This window comes from Arachis stenosperma, chromosome 5, assembly GCF_014773155.1.
Source record: "Arachis stenosperma cultivar V10309 chromosome 5, arast.V10309.gnm1.PFL2, whole genome shotgun sequence".
NCBI classification, from domain to species: domain Eukaryota; kingdom Viridiplantae; phylum Streptophyta; class Magnoliopsida; order Fabales; family Fabaceae; genus Arachis; species Arachis stenosperma.
This window is the reverse complement of record NC_080381.1, coordinates 140,021,722-140,040,243: the sequence shown is the minus strand read 5'-3', so window position 1 is coordinate 140,040,243 and position 18,522 is coordinate 140,021,722. Positions and strand designations below refer to the sequence as shown.

The following is an 18,522-nucleotide window of genomic DNA, read 5'->3' as shown; positions in this document are numbered from 1 at the left end:
AAAGATTGAGTTTTTTTTTTTGTTGCAAAATGCACACGTGATCGTCATCTACATGGATGTTGACATACATGTCTGCTTCCAGGAGAAACTAATGAAATATGTAACTCAAAATATGAACACTAGTCTATATAATCTTATTTAAATAATTAACTTTAAAATTTTTATTTTATTTTTTAATAAAAAAAAAGCAAAAAGTAAAAAAAAAAGAATTGACATAATTTTCTGCATGCTACAGACAAAGCATGTAGTGAGACGTAACTATTGACACATTTTATATATTAATTAAGAATCTGTCACGTATCAGACACGTATCAGACAGGTGTTGAAAGATTGGACTTTTTTTGTTGCAAAATGCACATATGCTCGTCGTCTACATGGATGCTGCCATACGTGTCTGCTTCCAGAGTAGACTAATGAAATATATAACTCAAAATATGAACACTAGTCCATATAAACTTATTTAAATAATTAATCTTAAATTTCTATTTTAACTTTTAATAGAAAAAATAGACACCACAAAATAGAAAAATATTACTAAATAGAAGAACTGACACAGTTTTTTCATTGTTGCAGGTGAAGTATGTGGTAATGTGGCGACATGTAACTTTTGACACATTCCACATCCCAACTAAGAATCTGCCATGTGTCAGGTGCGGGAAGGTTGAGTTATCTTTTCTTTTTGTTACAAAATATACACGTGGTCGTTGTCTACATGGATGCTGACTGACATACATACGTGTATGCTTCTAGGAGAAACTAATAAAATATGTAATTCAAAATATGAAGACTAGTCTATATGATCTTATTTAAATAATTAACTTTAAAGTTTCTGTTTTAATTTTTAATAGAAAAATACCAAGAAATAGAAAAAGATTAGAACTGACACAATTTTCTGCATGTTCCAGACAAAATATGCGGTGACACATAACTTTTGAGTTTTGACACATTTCACATACTAATTCAAAATCTGTCACGTGTCAGACAGGTGTTAAAAGATTGAGTTTTTTTTTTTTTGCAAAATGCACACGTGATCGTTGTCTACATAGATGCTGCCATACGTTCAAGAAATACTAATGAAATATGTAACTCAAAATATGAATACTAGTTTATATGATCTTATTTAAATAATTAACTTTAAAATTTTTGTTTTAATTTTTTATAGCAAAAAATAGCACCCAAAAAAAGTATGAAGTAGAAGAACTGACACAATTTTTTGCATGCTGCAGGCAAAGTATGTGTTGACACCTAACTTCTGACACATTCACATACCAACTAAAAATCTACCATGTGTTAGGCGTTGAAAGGTTGGGTTATCTTTTTTTTTTGTTGCGAGATGTACACGTGGTCATCGTCTACATGGATACTGACATACATACGTGTCTGCTTCCAGGAGAAATTAATGAAATATGTAATTTAAAATATGAACACTAGTCTATATGATCTTCTTTAAATAATTAACTTTAAAATTTTTGTTTTAATTTTTAATAGAAAAAGATACCAAAAAATATGTAACTAAAATTTTTTATAAGAGTACATAGAGAGTAGACACATAGGAAAAAGAGAGAATGTTTAAGCATAGCGGTGGATATGGGGTGGATTTAGTTTTGAATGACCATAAATTTATTTAGTTAAAAGGTCAATCGTGTTGTCGGATCGGGTGTTGGTTAGTGTAGAATGGGTTAAAGAGTTTTTTGAGACGCGGCCTAAAGGTGAGGAGAGAGGTTTATGTCCGTTGATGGATTTTATGTTATCGTCTGAAATACTTAGTTCGAAAGAAATAACAGGATATTCAGAAATTAAGAAATAGGTGTTGTGGAGGTTATTAACAAGTCGATTAGAAGTTACAAAGAGTTAACTGATTTTGATCTTTCTAGTTGTTGATGGCAATATTAAGGATAACTACAGTTTAATTTTATATTTTGTTACTTAATAATTTTATATTTTTTAGCTATTCTATTTTATTGTGTTGAGTTTTTTATTTAAAAAAAATCTTTTTTGTTTGTTTTGGTTATGTAAAAAATTATTTTTGAGATATAATTCATAAAAAATAAGGGCAAATGACATATTTAAATAAAATCAATGAATATGTTACCCAAATGTACAAAACAGAAATATGATACGTGGTTGTGCAAATTCTTATATTATATAAACCGTGGGAGCCAACCACGGTTTACTATTTGAACATAAACCGTGGCTGGCAGGGACGGTTTCTGGAAGATAAAAATTGAGCATAAACCGTGGCTACCAACCACGGATTACGAAGGCAAAAATTCATGCAAAAACCGTGGGTAGCTACCACGGTTTATGTGGATATTGGCTTTGAACGTAAAATCCTGTAGGCTCCCACGGTTTACGTTTAGAATACTATATATACATAATCCGCTGAAGATGAACACGGATCATTTGGAAGGGGAAAAAGAAATCTGCAAGGTGAGTAGTTGGAAGAGTTTGAGAGAGTGGGTTGGAGGATTTGGTGGGGTTTGGGTTGTGGAATCATGGAGGATGAAGCTCGCTTGTACCGACTAAATGGTATTGCTCATGTGGCTGGATTTATTGATGATGAGGTTAGTCATTATTATTTTAATAAATATACAATAAATATTGTTAATATTATTCTTATTATTTATATAGTAAATATTATTGTTTCATTATTAATTGAGTCAATTTATTTTATTAGTATTGTTTAGATGATTATTTATTTAGATTATTAATTTTGTTACTATTATGATAATCGTAGTTATCAGTATTACCTTTATTTTTATTAGTAGCTGTAGGTGTTGGTCTCGTAAATGCTGTTATTCGTAGTTGAGTTATTGTTGTTGGTATTTTTATCATTATTTTGGCTTTCGTGATCTTTCTTAGTATAATCTAAAAGAAAATGGAAAACATATGTTTATATTTATTTAAATTTTTTTATAAATGGAATATGATTTGTTTAGTATTGGTCGTATGTTGAGGGGTTTTTTTACCTACATATTGCAGCCCACTAGGGTTATTAGTGGCGTGAGGAGGCAACAGAATATGCCTTTACACGAGCGGATCATACCGTACCTGGAGACCGCCGGGTTGTATCATTTGGCTAGACTGAACAGTCACTGGTTCTGGGTTGACGAGCCTCTACTCAGCGCATTTATTGAGCGGTGGCGTCCTGAAACGCACACCTTCCACATGCCATTTGGTGAGTGCACTATCACGTTGCAAGATGTGGCATATCAGCTTGGTTTGCCGATCGATGGGGAGCCTGTTAGTGGGTGCCTGACTGACTTTGAGAATCTGATGGAAAATGGCAGACCGGCATGGGACTGGTTTCGCGATTTGTTTGGTGAGTTACCTCCGCAGAATAAGGTAAAGCAGATGACAGTGTGCTACACATGGTTCCATGAGAGGTTCCGGGTTCTCCCAGCGGATGCTAGCGAGGATACCGTGCGTATATACGCGCGAGCTTATATTGTCATGCTCTTGTCCTCCCAATTATTCGCCGACAAAAATGCGAACCGGGTCCACCTTCGCTGGTTGCCTTATTTGGCGTCGTTGGACGAGTTGGGGAGATACAGCTGGGGTTCGGCGGCACTTGCCTGGTTGTACAGATGTCTCTGTCGTGGGACAAACAGAAATGTTGTTAACTTGGCCGGGCCACTGCAGCTTCTTCAGTCTTGGATTTTCTGGAGGTTTCCCAGCTTGAGACCTGGTGGTTTTGATGGATTCGGGTTTCCGCTTGCATCGAGGTACCCTTTAATAATTTTGGTTTCATTACTTGTTAAACAAGCTATTTACTTCTTTGTGATGACATTATTTCAATTGTAATTGTAGGTGGGCTTCTTATCTACCTAGAAACGATGCAGTGGGTCAAAGAGTCTTATCTGCACGCCTTATGTTGGATCGATTGCGTGTCCAGGATGTGAGTCATTTAGTTTTTTCTCTTACTTGGAATAGTGTAGAATTTATTTTATGCGTTGACGGAGGTGTCCTATTTTGAAACAGTTTGTGTGGGAGCCATATTCATCTGCCGAGGTTGCTTCTATTATTCATCCGGAGATACTACTTGACCAGCACCGTAGGTTATGGACGGCCATCACTAGCCTGATATATTTTGCTGCGATTGAGTGGCATCAGGTGGATCGGGTGATTCCTCAGTTCGGCGGTGTGCAGCATCTTCCTCACCCAACTCTGAACATAGATTGGTTACATGGCAAGGATGGCAGGGGTGGAGACCGATGGTTCCCTAGATATTATCGAGAGTGGCATGAGCATTGGGAGAACCGGCTTTATTTAGTCATACCGGTCCAGCGAGCCGCTGACCCCGGTCCATCAGCTGAGTACTTGGACTGGTGGTGCCGTGTGGCCCACAGATTCCTCTCCGCAGATGTTGCATTTCAGGATCCGAGGCCGATTGTTTTGACCGAGGAGGCTATTCACAGAGGGTCGTCCCAGGCCCCCCCAGGGTGCACGTTTACGACAGACCAGATAATAGGCGTGTCGATCGGCGACGCCGTATAGGCACCCGGATTACGAATCGAGAGTGGCGATGGCTGGTCGATCGTATGGAGGAGGACCAGCCAGTTCCTGGGGTTGGTGATGCGGTCGATCATCGTGTCCCTCGTCGTAGAGCCAGACGACAGCCTGGACCGGATGGTGGTGCACGTTCACGTGGTCGAGGACCTGCGGTTGAGGATGAGGTTACTCAGCACGGTGCTGCTGATGATGTCGGTGGTTCAGCTACAGGGATGGATCAGCCCACGTACGATGTCGGTAGTAGCTCTCAGATGTTTGGGAGTTTTGAGCCACAGGCATTTGGTGACTTTACGACCGCTGCTGTCGGGATGGACATAGATGACCATGTTAGTCAGTCAGAGTTCTTTAGAGATATAGCAGACATGCTCAGGGCGGACGATGCCACCCACTATAGACCAGAGATGCCTGAGGTTCATCCCCATTTTACTGCTCAGCAGCCACCCACTACTGATGTTCAGGCTCAGTTGCCCGTTGACCTGAACCAGCCTGCAGCTTCTCCTTACGAGCCTTGGATCCCGTTGGGTGGGACACCAGCTTCAGCATACAGTGTCGTTCCCCGAGCGACAGCAGCAGTAGAGCCAGAGCAGAGACCTAGGAGGGAGAGGCGTCCTCTTTTGTGTGGCACCGGAGGTCATCTTCTTGGTCAGTTTGACGATGATGACAGTGATACCATTGAGGATTCTGACTAGTTATGTTTTTTATTATCTTGTTGTTTTGTGTTCTTAGTATGATGTTTAGGGTGAAACGTTTTAGGTGTTATGTGAAATATTATTAGCCATTTAATTAATATTTATAAAACTATCATTCTGTATGGCTACGAAGGTGTATGTGATAATTATTTAATATATTTATATCTATGACAATTACTGATGTAAAAAAAAAACTGAGTTAAACATTATCACTTTAGTTCACTAAACAAACATTTTCACATTCATTTTAGGATCAAACCTTACATAACTTATACCAAGAGTAACTAAAATAACTTAAACAAAAAAGACAACAATCTCAACTTCATAACATCTAAGAACCCCCTCCAGCATGATGCAGTCGTTGCTCACAGCTCCGCCTCGTATGCCCAGGCTGACGACATAGTCCACATCGCTTCGGCAGGTTATCGGCAGTCCGATCCATACTACCACGGATCCTGGTTGCCTTCGGACGACCTTCCTTTGCACGCCTCATGTTAGGATCGGGAATGACGGTTGGACCAGCATAGGGGGGCCATAGCCCTTCTGGGATAGGCGGAACAAAACCCTGCTTGTATACGTTGAACACCTCACTCATAAGATAGACCTCGTGAACATAGGAGGCCCAATTAAGGCGTGAGTAGGCACAACAAGCAATTGCGTGGCAACAGGGATAGTGGAGCGCCTGAAAGTGGCCACAATCACATGTTTGGTCCTTAAGGGAAACTCTGTAGCTACCCAGAGAAAGGTTCCCAGTCGGTGTTGTCTCGGCCACAGTGTACTCGGATTGATGCCTGTCGTATAACGTCACTGTGAAGCACCTTGATTCTCTTATGTTCCTTTCTATAGCCTTAACCAAAGCCTGACAAAACTCTTGCCCGGATCCGAGTTGTGCCTCTGCTGTCTGTCCACGGATAACGAATAGCTCTGCAAGTCTCCCGTACGTTGGCTTAACCAACGATGTCACCGGGAGGTTGCGAGTTCCCTTTAACACGGAATTCACACATTCACTAATGTTGGTTGTCATGTGCCCGAACCGTCTACCACTATCCTCATGTTGTGTCCACTTCTCGTATTCCATCCGATTGGCCCAGTCACACATTGTCGGATTCTCAGACCGCATGATGTCAAACCAATAATAAAACTCTGCTTCAGTTTTAGCATATGCAGCATTGACCAACATCCTCCTCGCATCCTTACCTTTAAAGGTAAGGGCAAAATTTGCAGCCACATGACGGATGCAGTAGGCACGATAGGCATGTGGAGGTAGCCATCCAGTCTCAGGTGCCTCAAGTGCTGACTTGATGCCATTGTGCCTATCAGAGATAACAAGGATGCCCTCCTGTGGCGTCACATGCGATCGTAGGTTGGACAAGAAGAAAGACCATGACTCTGCATTTTCTCCCTCAACAAGGGCGAATGCGATGGAAAGGATGTTCGAGTTCCCATCTTGCGCTATGGCCAATAGCAGCGTCCCTCCATACTTGCCATACAAGTGGGTGCCATCAATACTGACGAGGGGCTTACAATGCCGAAATGCCTCGATACACGGTGGAAATGTCCAAAAAAGTCGATGAAAATACACCGTGGACTCATCAACCTCACCCCCAACACGAACAGGAGAGGTCTTCAGAACAGTAACTGCCCCAGGCATGGTAGACTGTACACCTAGCATCCAACGTGGCAACTCCGCATACGATTCTTCCCAATCTCCATATATTTGTGCCACTGCCTTCTGTTTGGCTAGCCAAACCTTCCTGTAACTAGGCCTGAAACCGTAGTCTGCCTCTGTAGCTTGTTGCAATACCTTTACCGTAACCGCAGCATCTGTCCTAATCAACGGAAGAATCCTCGCACAAATAACGTGGTAATCCAGCTGCCGGTGATCACTCGATATAGACGTAGCTAAGCAGGTGTGTGGGCCGTTGTACCTCCGAACCTCCCAAGTGCCCTTGCGTGCACGGAGCGCTACGCGAATCAACCAAGTGCAACCCTTGCCAAACTCCTTGCATTTTCCATGATATTTCAGATGATCTGATTCGATGACCCTGTACTCAACACCTCGACGGATGTTGTAGTCCTTCACACTCAACACAGCCTCTTCTTTACTTTGGAATGACTGCCCAATCTGAAATTCCGTAGAAGACCCACCAACTGTGGGACCACCATCAGCCGCCTGTTCACCCAGAGCCTCCAAGTTTAGAGTCGAGAAGTGTGGAGGGTATTGCTGAGTGCCAGAACTTGAAGCCCCATGCCGTGTAGGTGGATTGCCACCTGTGTCATCATCACTGTCCCCAATGATATCTACAGGCTCCTGGTCAGACTCATCATCATACATTGCGTTCTCTACTCGATCAGGTTCTCCAAACCCTTGCACATCAGGAATCAAGCCTCCACCGGTGCCCACCTCATATGCCTGCCCACGGACCCCTGGATCCTGCAAAGGTGCAGAACCAACAGCCTCCAATCGATCTAAATCAGCCGCGAATGATGGGGATGCCACTAGCGGAACAGCCGGTGCTATCACAGGCATCGAACAAGACGCACCTCCTACGCCACTTGAGTTATGTAATGGAGCTGATGCCCCAGAACTATCCACCCCAACATCCAACTTTGCGAATAACTCGTGTATTCTGACCTCTGGAAAACTTCTGACACAATGGAACAGAACCCTAATGTCTTCATCAGCCGCTAGCACAAAGGTGTCATACTGAACCCGGGTCGAGACAACTGCAATGGGAATCTTGTAGAACAACTTCTTCACAAACTTGCTACCAGAAATCCCAACCTTCTGTAAAATGCTGTTCTTTAGATCTGACAACGTGCTTGTTGAACTGATGAAAACACTCACCGGTTCTCTGTCAGTGAACTTCACACCATATCTTTTGCTTTTTTTAATTTTTCCAGAGCAATGCACTAGAACAAGAACACTCTCCTCCTCACTTGCCATTATGATAATGATCTCTCGCTCAGGCACCTGAATCTCACCAACATATATATAGATTTTCACTCCTCATAAACCGCTGTAGGCTACAGGGTTTTATCTAAAGTAACATTCCTTCATAAACCGTTGCTTGTAGCAAGGTTTTATGAAGAGATTCATGTCCACATAAACCGTGGTAGCTACCCACGGTTTCTGCCTTAATTTTTGCCTTCATAATCTGTGGTTGGTAGCCACGGTTTATGCTCAATTTTTCTCTTCCAGAAACCGTCCCTACCAGCCACGGTTTATGTTCAAATAGTGAACCGTGGTTGGCTCCCACGGTTTATATAATATAACAATTTGCACAACCACGTAACATATTTCTGTTTTGCACATTTACGTAACGAATTCATTGATTTTATTTAAATATGTCATTTGCCCTAAAAAATATATAATTTACTATTTAAAAATTCAAATAATTGACTCCTTAATTAAAATATAAAATATATTATATTAAATTAATTTTATATTTATAATTATTATGCACATTTAATTTATAAAAAATACACTGCTAATAATAATAATAATCCACCCACCTTTAATGCACCTTTTCGTAATCCCACCTCACTGTCCACATACTTTAGTCTAATACTCTAATTTGCAGTGTTTAGTGGAGTATTAATTATGATGTAATCTAATAAAATAATTTTGAATAATATAACGTTAAAACTATAATTATGTTAAGTATATATTAAATTCGATTATTAAAATTAATCATCGATCTAAAATACACATAAAAATATAAAATATATAATAAAAATAAATTAAATTATATATATTTATACATAAATATATTATAACCGATTTTAGAATGCAAGTAACATTTTTATTAAAAAATAATACTAATATTTATGAGGTATCATATCAGTCAATCTATATCATTACACATGGTGCACTGTTTATTTCAATTACTTTCACAGTTCACTACACAATTACTCTATTAAAAAATCTCCACATATAATTGCTACTAGTTTATTATTGTAACCGGCCACCAAAAAAAAAAAAAAAAATCGTAGGTATTTGTTATCCAAATCCAAAGTCCATAGTTACTATTAAAGGCATAATAATATACTGAAAATATTTTATTTTAATATGGAAATTCCCATAATATGTAAACTTGTTCCGTTTCCTTTTTTTCCTTCTTAGCTGACTTCTTCAATCTTCAGCTCTCTCTTAACTCTAACTGGATCTCTCTCTCCAAAACGCGATTCTCCAGTAAGTGTTGTACGGTCGTGGAGGACGAAATTACCCTCCGTTTTTCTCCCAAATTACCAACCTCTGTCCCCGTCTGTTTCTTCTGTTTTCAACTCGGATTCTAATTTCAGTCAAAGATTCTTGCTCACTTTCTCTCCTCATCGGAATCCTCTTCCATTTTCTCTTCTATTTTCCTTCTCTTTCTCGGCCGAATGAGCTGAAACTGCAGAGAGTAACATTAAGAGTGTGTTTGTGTGTGTGTGAGAGAGTAATGGATTTCGTTGAAGGTGTCGGAGAGAGCTCGTCGCCGCCGCGGACGTTCGGCGGTTTCAGCAACTACGACGTCAGGAACGATGTCTACACTCGCTTGGTGGAAACCGGCCACGATCAGGCTGTGTCGAATCCCGATTTTCGAGAACTGCTTGAAGCTCACTTCAATCGCTTGCCTCCGAGGTAAGAAAAGAAAATTTGATCGGTGAAAAACAGATAATCTTTTGTCTTCTTTGTTTTTGTGTTACTTCATTTTTTTTTCAATTTATTTTAATTCATTTTCGGTTATTATTTTTAGATAGGGCAGTTTGAATTTTGGTTATTGCTGTTGTCTTTGCATGCATTTATGTGCGCTTTCAATGGCTGATTATTGTTATGGAGTTCGTGGCAGATTATGGTTTTGCATCGTAATGATTGGTGGTTCAGTTTGAGTTTACCGAGGTGGAATTTTGTGTTGAAGAACATTTTATGCTGATCATTAAGTAGGATTTGCTTGAATGAAGATTTATTGTATTTTGATTTTTTGACTATATCAAGCTAGCTTTTAATAATGATAACGGAATTTGGGAAGCATTTAAGTATCTCTTCTTGAAAGTAATCAGCTTTTAAGGGGGAAAATGTTGGAGCAGTTTAACTGCCTTTCTGCCAGACATTTAATTTGGCATCATTCTATCGGTCATCACAAGTACATTTTGGAGGCATTCGTAGTTTGATGTTTTGTTGAAGACTTAGTGGTGAAACTAATATCAGTTTGCTTCCTCAGATTGATGCTAAAATGTGTATTAGGTTAGCGTTATGAAGTGCTAGGTGATTAAGTCATTTGATTGCGTAAGGGATATCATGATACACTCATATGTTACATGCTGAAAGAGGAGATTCAGAAATATGGGTATTTTGAGATTGGGTGCACTTGTAATCCCATCTGTTGCTGTTGTTTCAGTTATGGGCTTGATGTTAATGTGGATAGAGCTGAAGATGTTCTATTGCATCAGAGTCTTCTTAGTTTGGCAAGGGACCCGGAAAAGCGGCCTGTCATCCATGTACGCTTCTTGGAGGTACCACTTTTTTATCTCATTTGAAATGTTTCTAGAAATTGTTTCTAAGGTTCTTTAGGAAGACCTGACAAATGCTACTTCGTTGAATGATTTGGATAAGGGGGTTTTATCTGATTTTGGACTTTAATGTATACACTAAGCAATAAACATTTGTTGCTTGTTCCCATTTGAACTACTGCTTTGGTATGAGTTTACCAAGGGCTAAAAATATTACCTTTCCCTGTTCTGAATTTTTTAATTTGTTATTTTGTTAATTGTTACATTTTTTTGTGAATATACATAATCTTCTTGTCCATCACTTGTTTGACAGAATATTTCAGCTCAGACAGATGGTGAAGAGCAAGAAATTGCAAGTTCTCATTCTAGCCCAGGGCCATCTAATGATGCAACTAATGGAGGAGCTGTATCCTCTCATAAGAGGTGTGAAATCCAGTTTATGTTTAGTACTCTATATATACACAAGTATGCAGAAAGGTCTTCCTAACTATTAATTTATTAATTATATATTAATTATGTCTTGTCTTAATGCATCATTTACATCATTCTTATAAGTAGGACAAGGGATCATGCAACTGACTTTGAGCCTTGCTCGAAGCTTGAGGGCCTAAATTTGGATGTTAGAAAGAATTCCAAGGATATAGAGGAAAGATTTCTTTCAGACAACCTATCCCAGAGGTATCACTTGAACAAAATGATAATGCCATTTCTTACTCTTTTTTTCAAATGAGCGATGACGTTAAATTCATCAAACATAGAATGGACTGAGAATATTTTCCTATTTGGAGTTGGAGAGACAGAAAAAGTTTAGTTGAAGTTGAATTGTCTACCTTTTCACCTATTTCCAAACTTATGAGCATTGAGCAGTTCTGTTTGCTGAACTGCAAGTTAAATTCGAAAGTCCAGTTGATGCACCGAAGATGATTTATCTGTAGCTGAAAACATATTTTCCAAATTGTAATTAGGCCACTATGTCCTTTGCATGCATGTTAGGCCTTAAAGGAAAAGAAAAAGGATGATGCAGCCAGCAAGATTCTTCTTCATTGGTACCCTAATAGAAGAATCATGTGTACCATGAAGAAATGTCAATATGTTGGAGAATTGGTCTATAGTTTAGGAGGATGCCTTATCCTCCTTTTTACTTCTACTCTGTTTCTTCTCTTTCTCTATGATAACTTTGCTTCTTCCATAAAAGAAGGAAATAAAGAAAAAAAGTTTAGCAAACTAATTAATATTATTGATCAACTATAGATTTTCAAAATGTAGGAGTTTGTCTATTTTCTATATTTTTTTAAAATAAAATTGATGCAAGTGTTGATATGCTATGTCTCACCTGCTTGATGTAAAATAATACATATGTGAAATGCAGGCAGGAGCATTTAAATTTCCCAATCCATGAAGTGATATTTTCCACCCTTGACAAGCCAAAGCTTTTAAGCCAGGTTTGTTTGAAAAGTTTACCTTGTCTTTTTATAAAATAAAATGTATATATTTTCTTTACTTCCTCCAGCCCTCTCTTTAAAATATCTATTTAAGTTTAGCTTCCATAGTTATATCAACTTAACCAATAACGGGAATGAAATGGAAACTCTATCAAAATTAAGATATAATGCATTTCAACACTAGGAGTGATTTATTAAGTGGTAATATAGAGCATGCTGTCATTCCTAGGCTAGACAAAATGAGTTACTAGAAGCCATGGTGTGGGGTGTTGGATCCCATTGTTTTCATAATTCACATACAGTTTTCTTACGCTAAATAGTGACAAGTGATTCTTACAAAAGTATTCTGTCATAATCTGGAAGCAGTTAGTACCAAATATAAATTACCGTTACTGGAGACCAGGTGTTGACTAAGAATATGTAAGGAGTAAAAATGGGCCTATAGCCCAATTAGGACATGTTTAATTTACTCCTTACAGAATACTGGTGTGAATTTTACATAAGCGATTGGAGGTGGAAATTGGGATTCCCTTTTGTGTAATTGTTGTTTAATTCAGTTGATTTTTTAAGCAGGAAATTCTATTTCTGTTTATGACTGGAAATTTACTTGATGTATTGCATGGTTTTTTTTATGGGTACTGTTTTCTTTAGCTGTCAGCTTTGCTGTCTGATATTGGGCTTAACATCCGTGAAGCACATGTTTTCTCCACCACTGATGGCTACTCTCTCGATGTATTTGTGGTGGATGGATGGCCAGTAGAGGTAAGATGCCACTTGCAAAATATGCCATCCCATGTTTCCACTCCCTTGAAAATTTTATCATTGTTGTAACTTTGTTGCATTTTCCCATTTAAACGTTATAAAGGTATCTATGCTATTGTTTATGCCTAATGTCTCTTTAATTGATTATATAAAGTATTCCATGTACATTTCTATTTCTATTTTTGTTCTTTTTAAAATTCTCTGAATTGCCCTGGGGATTCAACTGTATTTTTGGTGTTGCTATCATGTATCATCTGACCTTTAGTGAACACTTTGTATTGGCAATGGCATTGGTTTGTATCCTAAATTTTGTAGCTGCATCTATCCTAGTCACTACATCTAATGATCTTCTCTGACTTCTAATTTGATAAAAATGAATGCCTCTTATGCCTGAAATTGAGCTTGTAGATTATTAAGGAGTATTGATATTATTTCCCAAACAACAGAACTTTCTGTTTCATCATAATGTTTGCTGACCATGCAATCTTGTACTCAGGAAACAGATGGTTTGTATGAAGCTATGGAAAAAGCAGTTGCAAGAAGTGAGGTGCGTCATGTGTCCTTGACTTTGTATTTACAAATTCATTTTTTGAACTTTACGTATGAGATTTGGTAACAACATCTGTTGTAATCTGTAAAAATGACTAAATAAAAGTAGTAGGTGAGCCTATATTTTGTTCACCCTGTGAGTGCAACCCATCATTAATATTATTTTGTTTGGATACCACTCTCTAAACACGTCTGTTTAGCTCATTCTCAAGTAAATTTTTCTGTATGACATTTAATCACATGTTCTTCCTTGCCATAGGGATCATGGTCACGCTCTTCAAATTCTCTTTCAGCTGTGGAGAAACCCTTAGCTGCAGAAGCAAAATGTGGATATTGGGAGATAGACAAGAGGTTGTTGAAGATAGGAGAAAGAATAGCGTCTGGATCCTGTGGAGATTTGTAAGTTGGTTTCATTTCATGTATAAATATTTGTTCTCATTTATTCCCTTCCCTTCTCATGTCATACTTTCTATATATATTCTTAGTTCTAAACTTTTAATTGGCATTATGATTTGTCCACAGGTATCATGGGGTTTATATAGGGCAAGATGTTGCTGTTAAGGTTATGAGATCTGACCAATTGAATGATGCTTTGGAGGATGAATTTGCTCAAGAAGTTACAATTCTAAAGTTAGTAATTTGCCACATTATGCTGCACAACATACTCTTTCTATTTTTTGTTGGATTTTTTAATGAATTCATTTTGTGAAAGGTGAACCTTCTCATTTTGGCTTTATCCATATTCCATAATTTTCACTGTAGATCTTGTGTAAAGAGACTTTGTATTACTGAATGCAGGCAGGTGCACCATAAAAATGTTGTTCGTTTCATTGGTGCATGTACAAAGTCTCCAAATTTGTGTATAGTAACAGGTATGGATCTGTTCTTTGATAAAATAATAAAAATATCCATTTGCGACATGAGGGTTACTAACACATGACAAAACTGAACTATATACTAGCCCAAGCCACACGAACCTTATGCAGTTATGCACATCTGCTACCCCATGTTTGGATTTCCATCCAAAAGGGGCTGCTATTTCCAAATTTTAGTAACCTGCACAGATGTGAAAACTGCATGGCCAATCACCATTGGCGATGAAAGTGCATATGTACCTACTTTGATGAGACTTTTAGGATTTTCGCAAAATAAAATTATGCCCTCTATTTGTACAGATTTCAGAAAAATTACTTCAGCCACCGTGGGGGCTATATATTTTCACATACTCTTGAAGACTTAAACAGTCTTGTATATCATATCACACACCAACAAATTATTTGAAGGCAGACATCTAGATAAGTTTTGGTTTGACTGTGGTAGTTAAACCTTGTAAGCTCAGAAATTATTAGCTGATTTTTTTATACACTTTATCTCCAATCCCTTATTATGTTGTCAATTTTCTTATCGTTATCATCCATCTAAACATATTTCATACTGGCAGAGTATATGCCCGGAGGAAGTCTGTATGATTACTTGCACAAAAACCATAATGTCTTGGAGCTATCTCCATTACTGAAGTTTGCAATTGATGTTTGCAAGGGTATGGAGTATTTACATAGAAACAACATAATTCACAGGGATTTGAAGACTGCAAATCTGCTGATGGATACAGACAATGTAAGAATTTATGGAAACTAATAATTTTATCTCGTAAACAGCACTAATAATCCATATTCATGCAATTATCTTTCAGCTTGTGTATTGTTACCATGTTAGATGAATTCCTTTGTAAAGGCAAGGCTTGATGTCTACTTGCCTCATCAATAATTGTCATAGATTTGCTCAATTTTGAGACTGTTCAAGAGCTGGTGTGATGTCATGCTTTTTGCAAAAATGTGGTCCTAACTTAGAGCTGAAAGTGGAAGACCATACATCCTGTACTACAATACAGTTACAGAATTCATCCTATATTTAGTCCCTCGTTAGGATTAATACGGTAAACTACTATGATATATTTGAGAATAATTTTATGCCAAGTATTCTAACTTATGTGGTGATAAACTAATCTTTGGTGGACATGTTTAGGAATTTTCTCTAATTTTAAAGCTTTTTTGTGCCAACCTTGTTTGTCTCTAATTTTCTCTTGTTTTTCCTCTGCAGTACTTTCACAGGATTCATTACTAGCATTCTAGTTAGTTGAATTTTTGGGGCAAATTAAACTTATAGATACACTGTCCTCTCTTACGTGTATTAATTTGTGGATAATGACGTACAATTTTGAAATTTTATTGTTGTGATTGACATTAAGTTTATGTTTGAGAAATAGTTGCTTTTGTCTGTTGGCGGGTGTGTGTATTCACTATCAAATTATTTTATTAAATATGTTTTGCTTTTCATATTAGGTTGTTAAAGTAGCAGATTTTGGCGTTGCTCGCTTCCTCAATCAGGAGGGAGTGATGACAGCAGAAACTGGGACATATAGATGGATGGCACCAGAGGTTTGTCGTATGAATTATAATAATAATAAAGCCACAGAATTTTAAAGTTTCTTCTGCATGGATGCCTAAGTTTGATCAAGTACATATTTACATAAGCAGGATATGGGCTTCTTCCTTGGTGTATTTATGTGCATTTTCTTCCTTTGTTCTGCCTTTGCTGTTTTGTTTGATAAAAGATGTTTCATGAGAGGGTAAACATATATTCATTGTTGTCTTACACGTAAAGCACAATTGCTTATCTAGCCAGTTTTGACTTTGCTTGACACACCATGTACATTGTAGAATATGATGTCTCTTTGTTTCACACGAATATGATGTGTTTTTCTCTGCTTTTTTGGTCCTTTACAAAACCTAAGACTGAATGAGAAAAATGGCTGAAAGGTAATAATATAATGCAGATCAATCAAAATCTATATTTTGATACACACGCGCACAAACACACTACTACTTGATGAACTTGCTATGTGGTATATTTGTCTCAGTCTTGCTTTACTTTCAGTATCTTATTGTTGTCGGATTTTCTCAAGGTTATAAACCATCAGCCTTATGATCAGAAAGCAGATGTGTTCAGTTTTTCTATAGTACTCTGGGAACTAGTGACGGCAAAGGTATGGCCTAATAAATTGAAATCATACTAGTTTATTCCATTATTCTTCTTTCCTGAATAATATGATTGACATAAAAATATATTGTTAATAAATAAATTCTTTGTCACGTTCATCTGGTATTTCAGGTGCCTTATGATACAATGACTCCGTTACAAGCTGCCTTGGGTGTCAGACAGGTTTGCTTTCCTCGTAGTGAGACTTTATTGTTTAAGCAAAATGATTATATTCTAAAATTGAAAACCTCATAAATTAGAGCCATAAGGTACATGTCAATTTAGCAGTGTGCATGTACAGTTCTACACTGTTTCTTTGCAACATAGAATTTTATTTCTTGTTCAAAAATCTTGAACTGGGATTTTCTTATTCAAAATCAAATCAACAAAAATGTTAATCAGCAATTGATATTATATTTATGCCCTCAAATTAATTGTGTGATAAAAATTTCGACCCCTTTTTTTTGTTGAGAAATAACTATTTAGCAATTTTTTGTTAGAGATGAATGTCATATCTTACAGTTGCAATCATTTCAAGTCTTATTTTTCCTCATGTATGACTATAAACCATTAATTACAGCGTCTTACAAGAAATAGAACTTTACCAAAGGAGATGGCTTTACATAAATAAGTATGCTAAGTTCAAAGAATGCATGCTTATGGGAGCATACATGCACTAAATAGATTATCCTTTTCTAGGGACTGCGCCCGGAACTTCCAAAGCATGGTCACCCTAAACTATTATATTTGATGCAAAGATGTTGGGAAGCAGATCCAAGCAACCGGCCGAGTTTCCAGGAGATAACGGTTGAACTTGAGAATCTTTTACAACAAGTTGAGGTAAATCATATTCCTTATATAAAAATAAAAACATAACTTCAGCTTGTAGTATTTGGTAAATATGTCATTCCGTTGGCCTGATTTCAACTTCAACATGCAGAATGATTCACAAGCTAATGGTGCTTGACATTCTCTGTGCAAATACCTTAAGTTCCAGTTATTTTCATGTCGTTGGCATCAATCTGGTTTTCACTCTCTTTTCTTCATTGGCTAAGCTATAGAGTTTTTTTTTTTGTGTTCCCTTTTTGCATCGAGAGAGAAAAATATATAGAAGCTGACCAATACAAAGTTGTAAAGAGACACTAACGTTATAGCTGATAATACTTTTGATATATCCCTGGAAAAATTATGTTAAAATTAAACTACATTATAGACCTCAGGCAAAATCGAATTAAATTACATTGTAAAAATTCTTCTACAAGAGAAATACTATGTTCCACATGGTTAGTAAAATGGGTTTTCTGGTACACCGGAATATATAGAGGGTAATTCATTGGAGAATGGAGAGCTACTTATTTGGATTGTAAATTAGTTATTTGAATCGATCTAATCTTTAATTCATATGGAGTATGATCGAATTTGTAGGTCAAATATCTCTTATATTTAGAATTGTTTAAAGAGTTTATCTATTTTGTATTCTAAAAGTATATGTTAAGTTTACAAATTAAGAAAGTTTTTATTGAAAATATAAAAATTTTTGAATTTTTAATGCATTTGTTTTATATTTATTAAATAAAAATATTTAAAAAATTTTACTAATAAAAATTTTATGTGCCCTTAGTTTTTTAATTTGTTTTCTAATAATGTACGAATAAGTACAACTAATATATAGAACGAATCAATTATATTAGTTTTTTTAATTATGTTAATTGTCTTCAATTGAATGGATCATATGTCATAAAACACTAGTTTAAAATATGTATATGTTCCTACCAAAACAAATATTTATGTGTAATTAAATATATGTACTTATATGAATGAAATAGCTAGTTACGGAAGAAAACGTGTCAGTATCTTCAAAATATGCAGCATAATATAATGTGTATAAAAGTATGCATCTTCATCTTTTTTATTTCTTACTTTCTCAATACCATATAAAGAGTAAATAAACTTGGCATACAAAATATAAAAAGAAAACTTTTGGTATGAGATATGAAGTTTATGTACATCCATATTTCTTTCTATAATCACTA

The 18,522-nt window shown here is 36.9% G+C and overlaps 2 protein-coding genes across 4 annotated transcripts; one reads left to right on the top strand and one right to left on the bottom strand.

Moving 5' to 3' along the window:
• Window positions 1-5,532: 5,532 nt before the first annotated feature.
• On the bottom strand, window positions 5,533-8,148 carry LOC130981557 (uncharacterized). The gene has a single exon (XM_057905141.1). It carries the CDS (start codon window positions 8,146-8,148, stop codon window positions 5,533-5,535), a length of 2,616 nt encoding a protein of 871 aa, XP_057761124.1.
• Window positions 8,149-9,303: 1,155 nt separating this feature from the next.
• On the top strand, window positions 9,304-17,796 carry LOC130978992 (serine/threonine-protein kinase STY8-like). 3 transcript variants are annotated; one of them, XM_057902330.1, is made up of 16 exons: window positions 9,308-9,828; window positions 10,586-10,700; window positions 11,011-11,162; window positions 11,256-11,375; window positions 12,067-12,139; window positions 12,791-12,901; window positions 13,398-13,448; window positions 13,710-13,849; window positions 13,973-14,080; window positions 14,249-14,322; window positions 14,892-15,067; window positions 15,793-15,888; window positions 16,416-16,496; window positions 16,622-16,672; window positions 17,189-17,329; window positions 17,430-17,796. In XM_057902330.1, the coding sequence occupies exons 1-16, from the start codon at window positions 9,647-9,649 to the stop codon at window positions 17,454-17,456; spliced, it is 1,698 nt and encodes a 565-aa protein (XP_057758313.1). In that variant the 5' UTR covers window positions 9,308-9,646; the 3' UTR covers window positions 17,457-17,796. The 3 variants fall into 3 exon arrangements, with proteins under 3 accessions (XP_057758315.1, XP_057758313.1, XP_057758314.1); XM_057902331.1 differs by having other exon boundaries at window positions 9,311-9,828; window positions 11,011-11,120; XM_057902332.1 differs by lacking the exons at window positions 15,793-15,888; window positions 16,416-16,496; window positions 16,622-16,672; window positions 17,189-17,329; window positions 17,430-17,796 and adding an exon at window positions 15,227-15,757 and having other exon boundaries at window positions 9,304-9,828.
• Window positions 17,797-18,522: the final 726 nt, after the last annotated feature.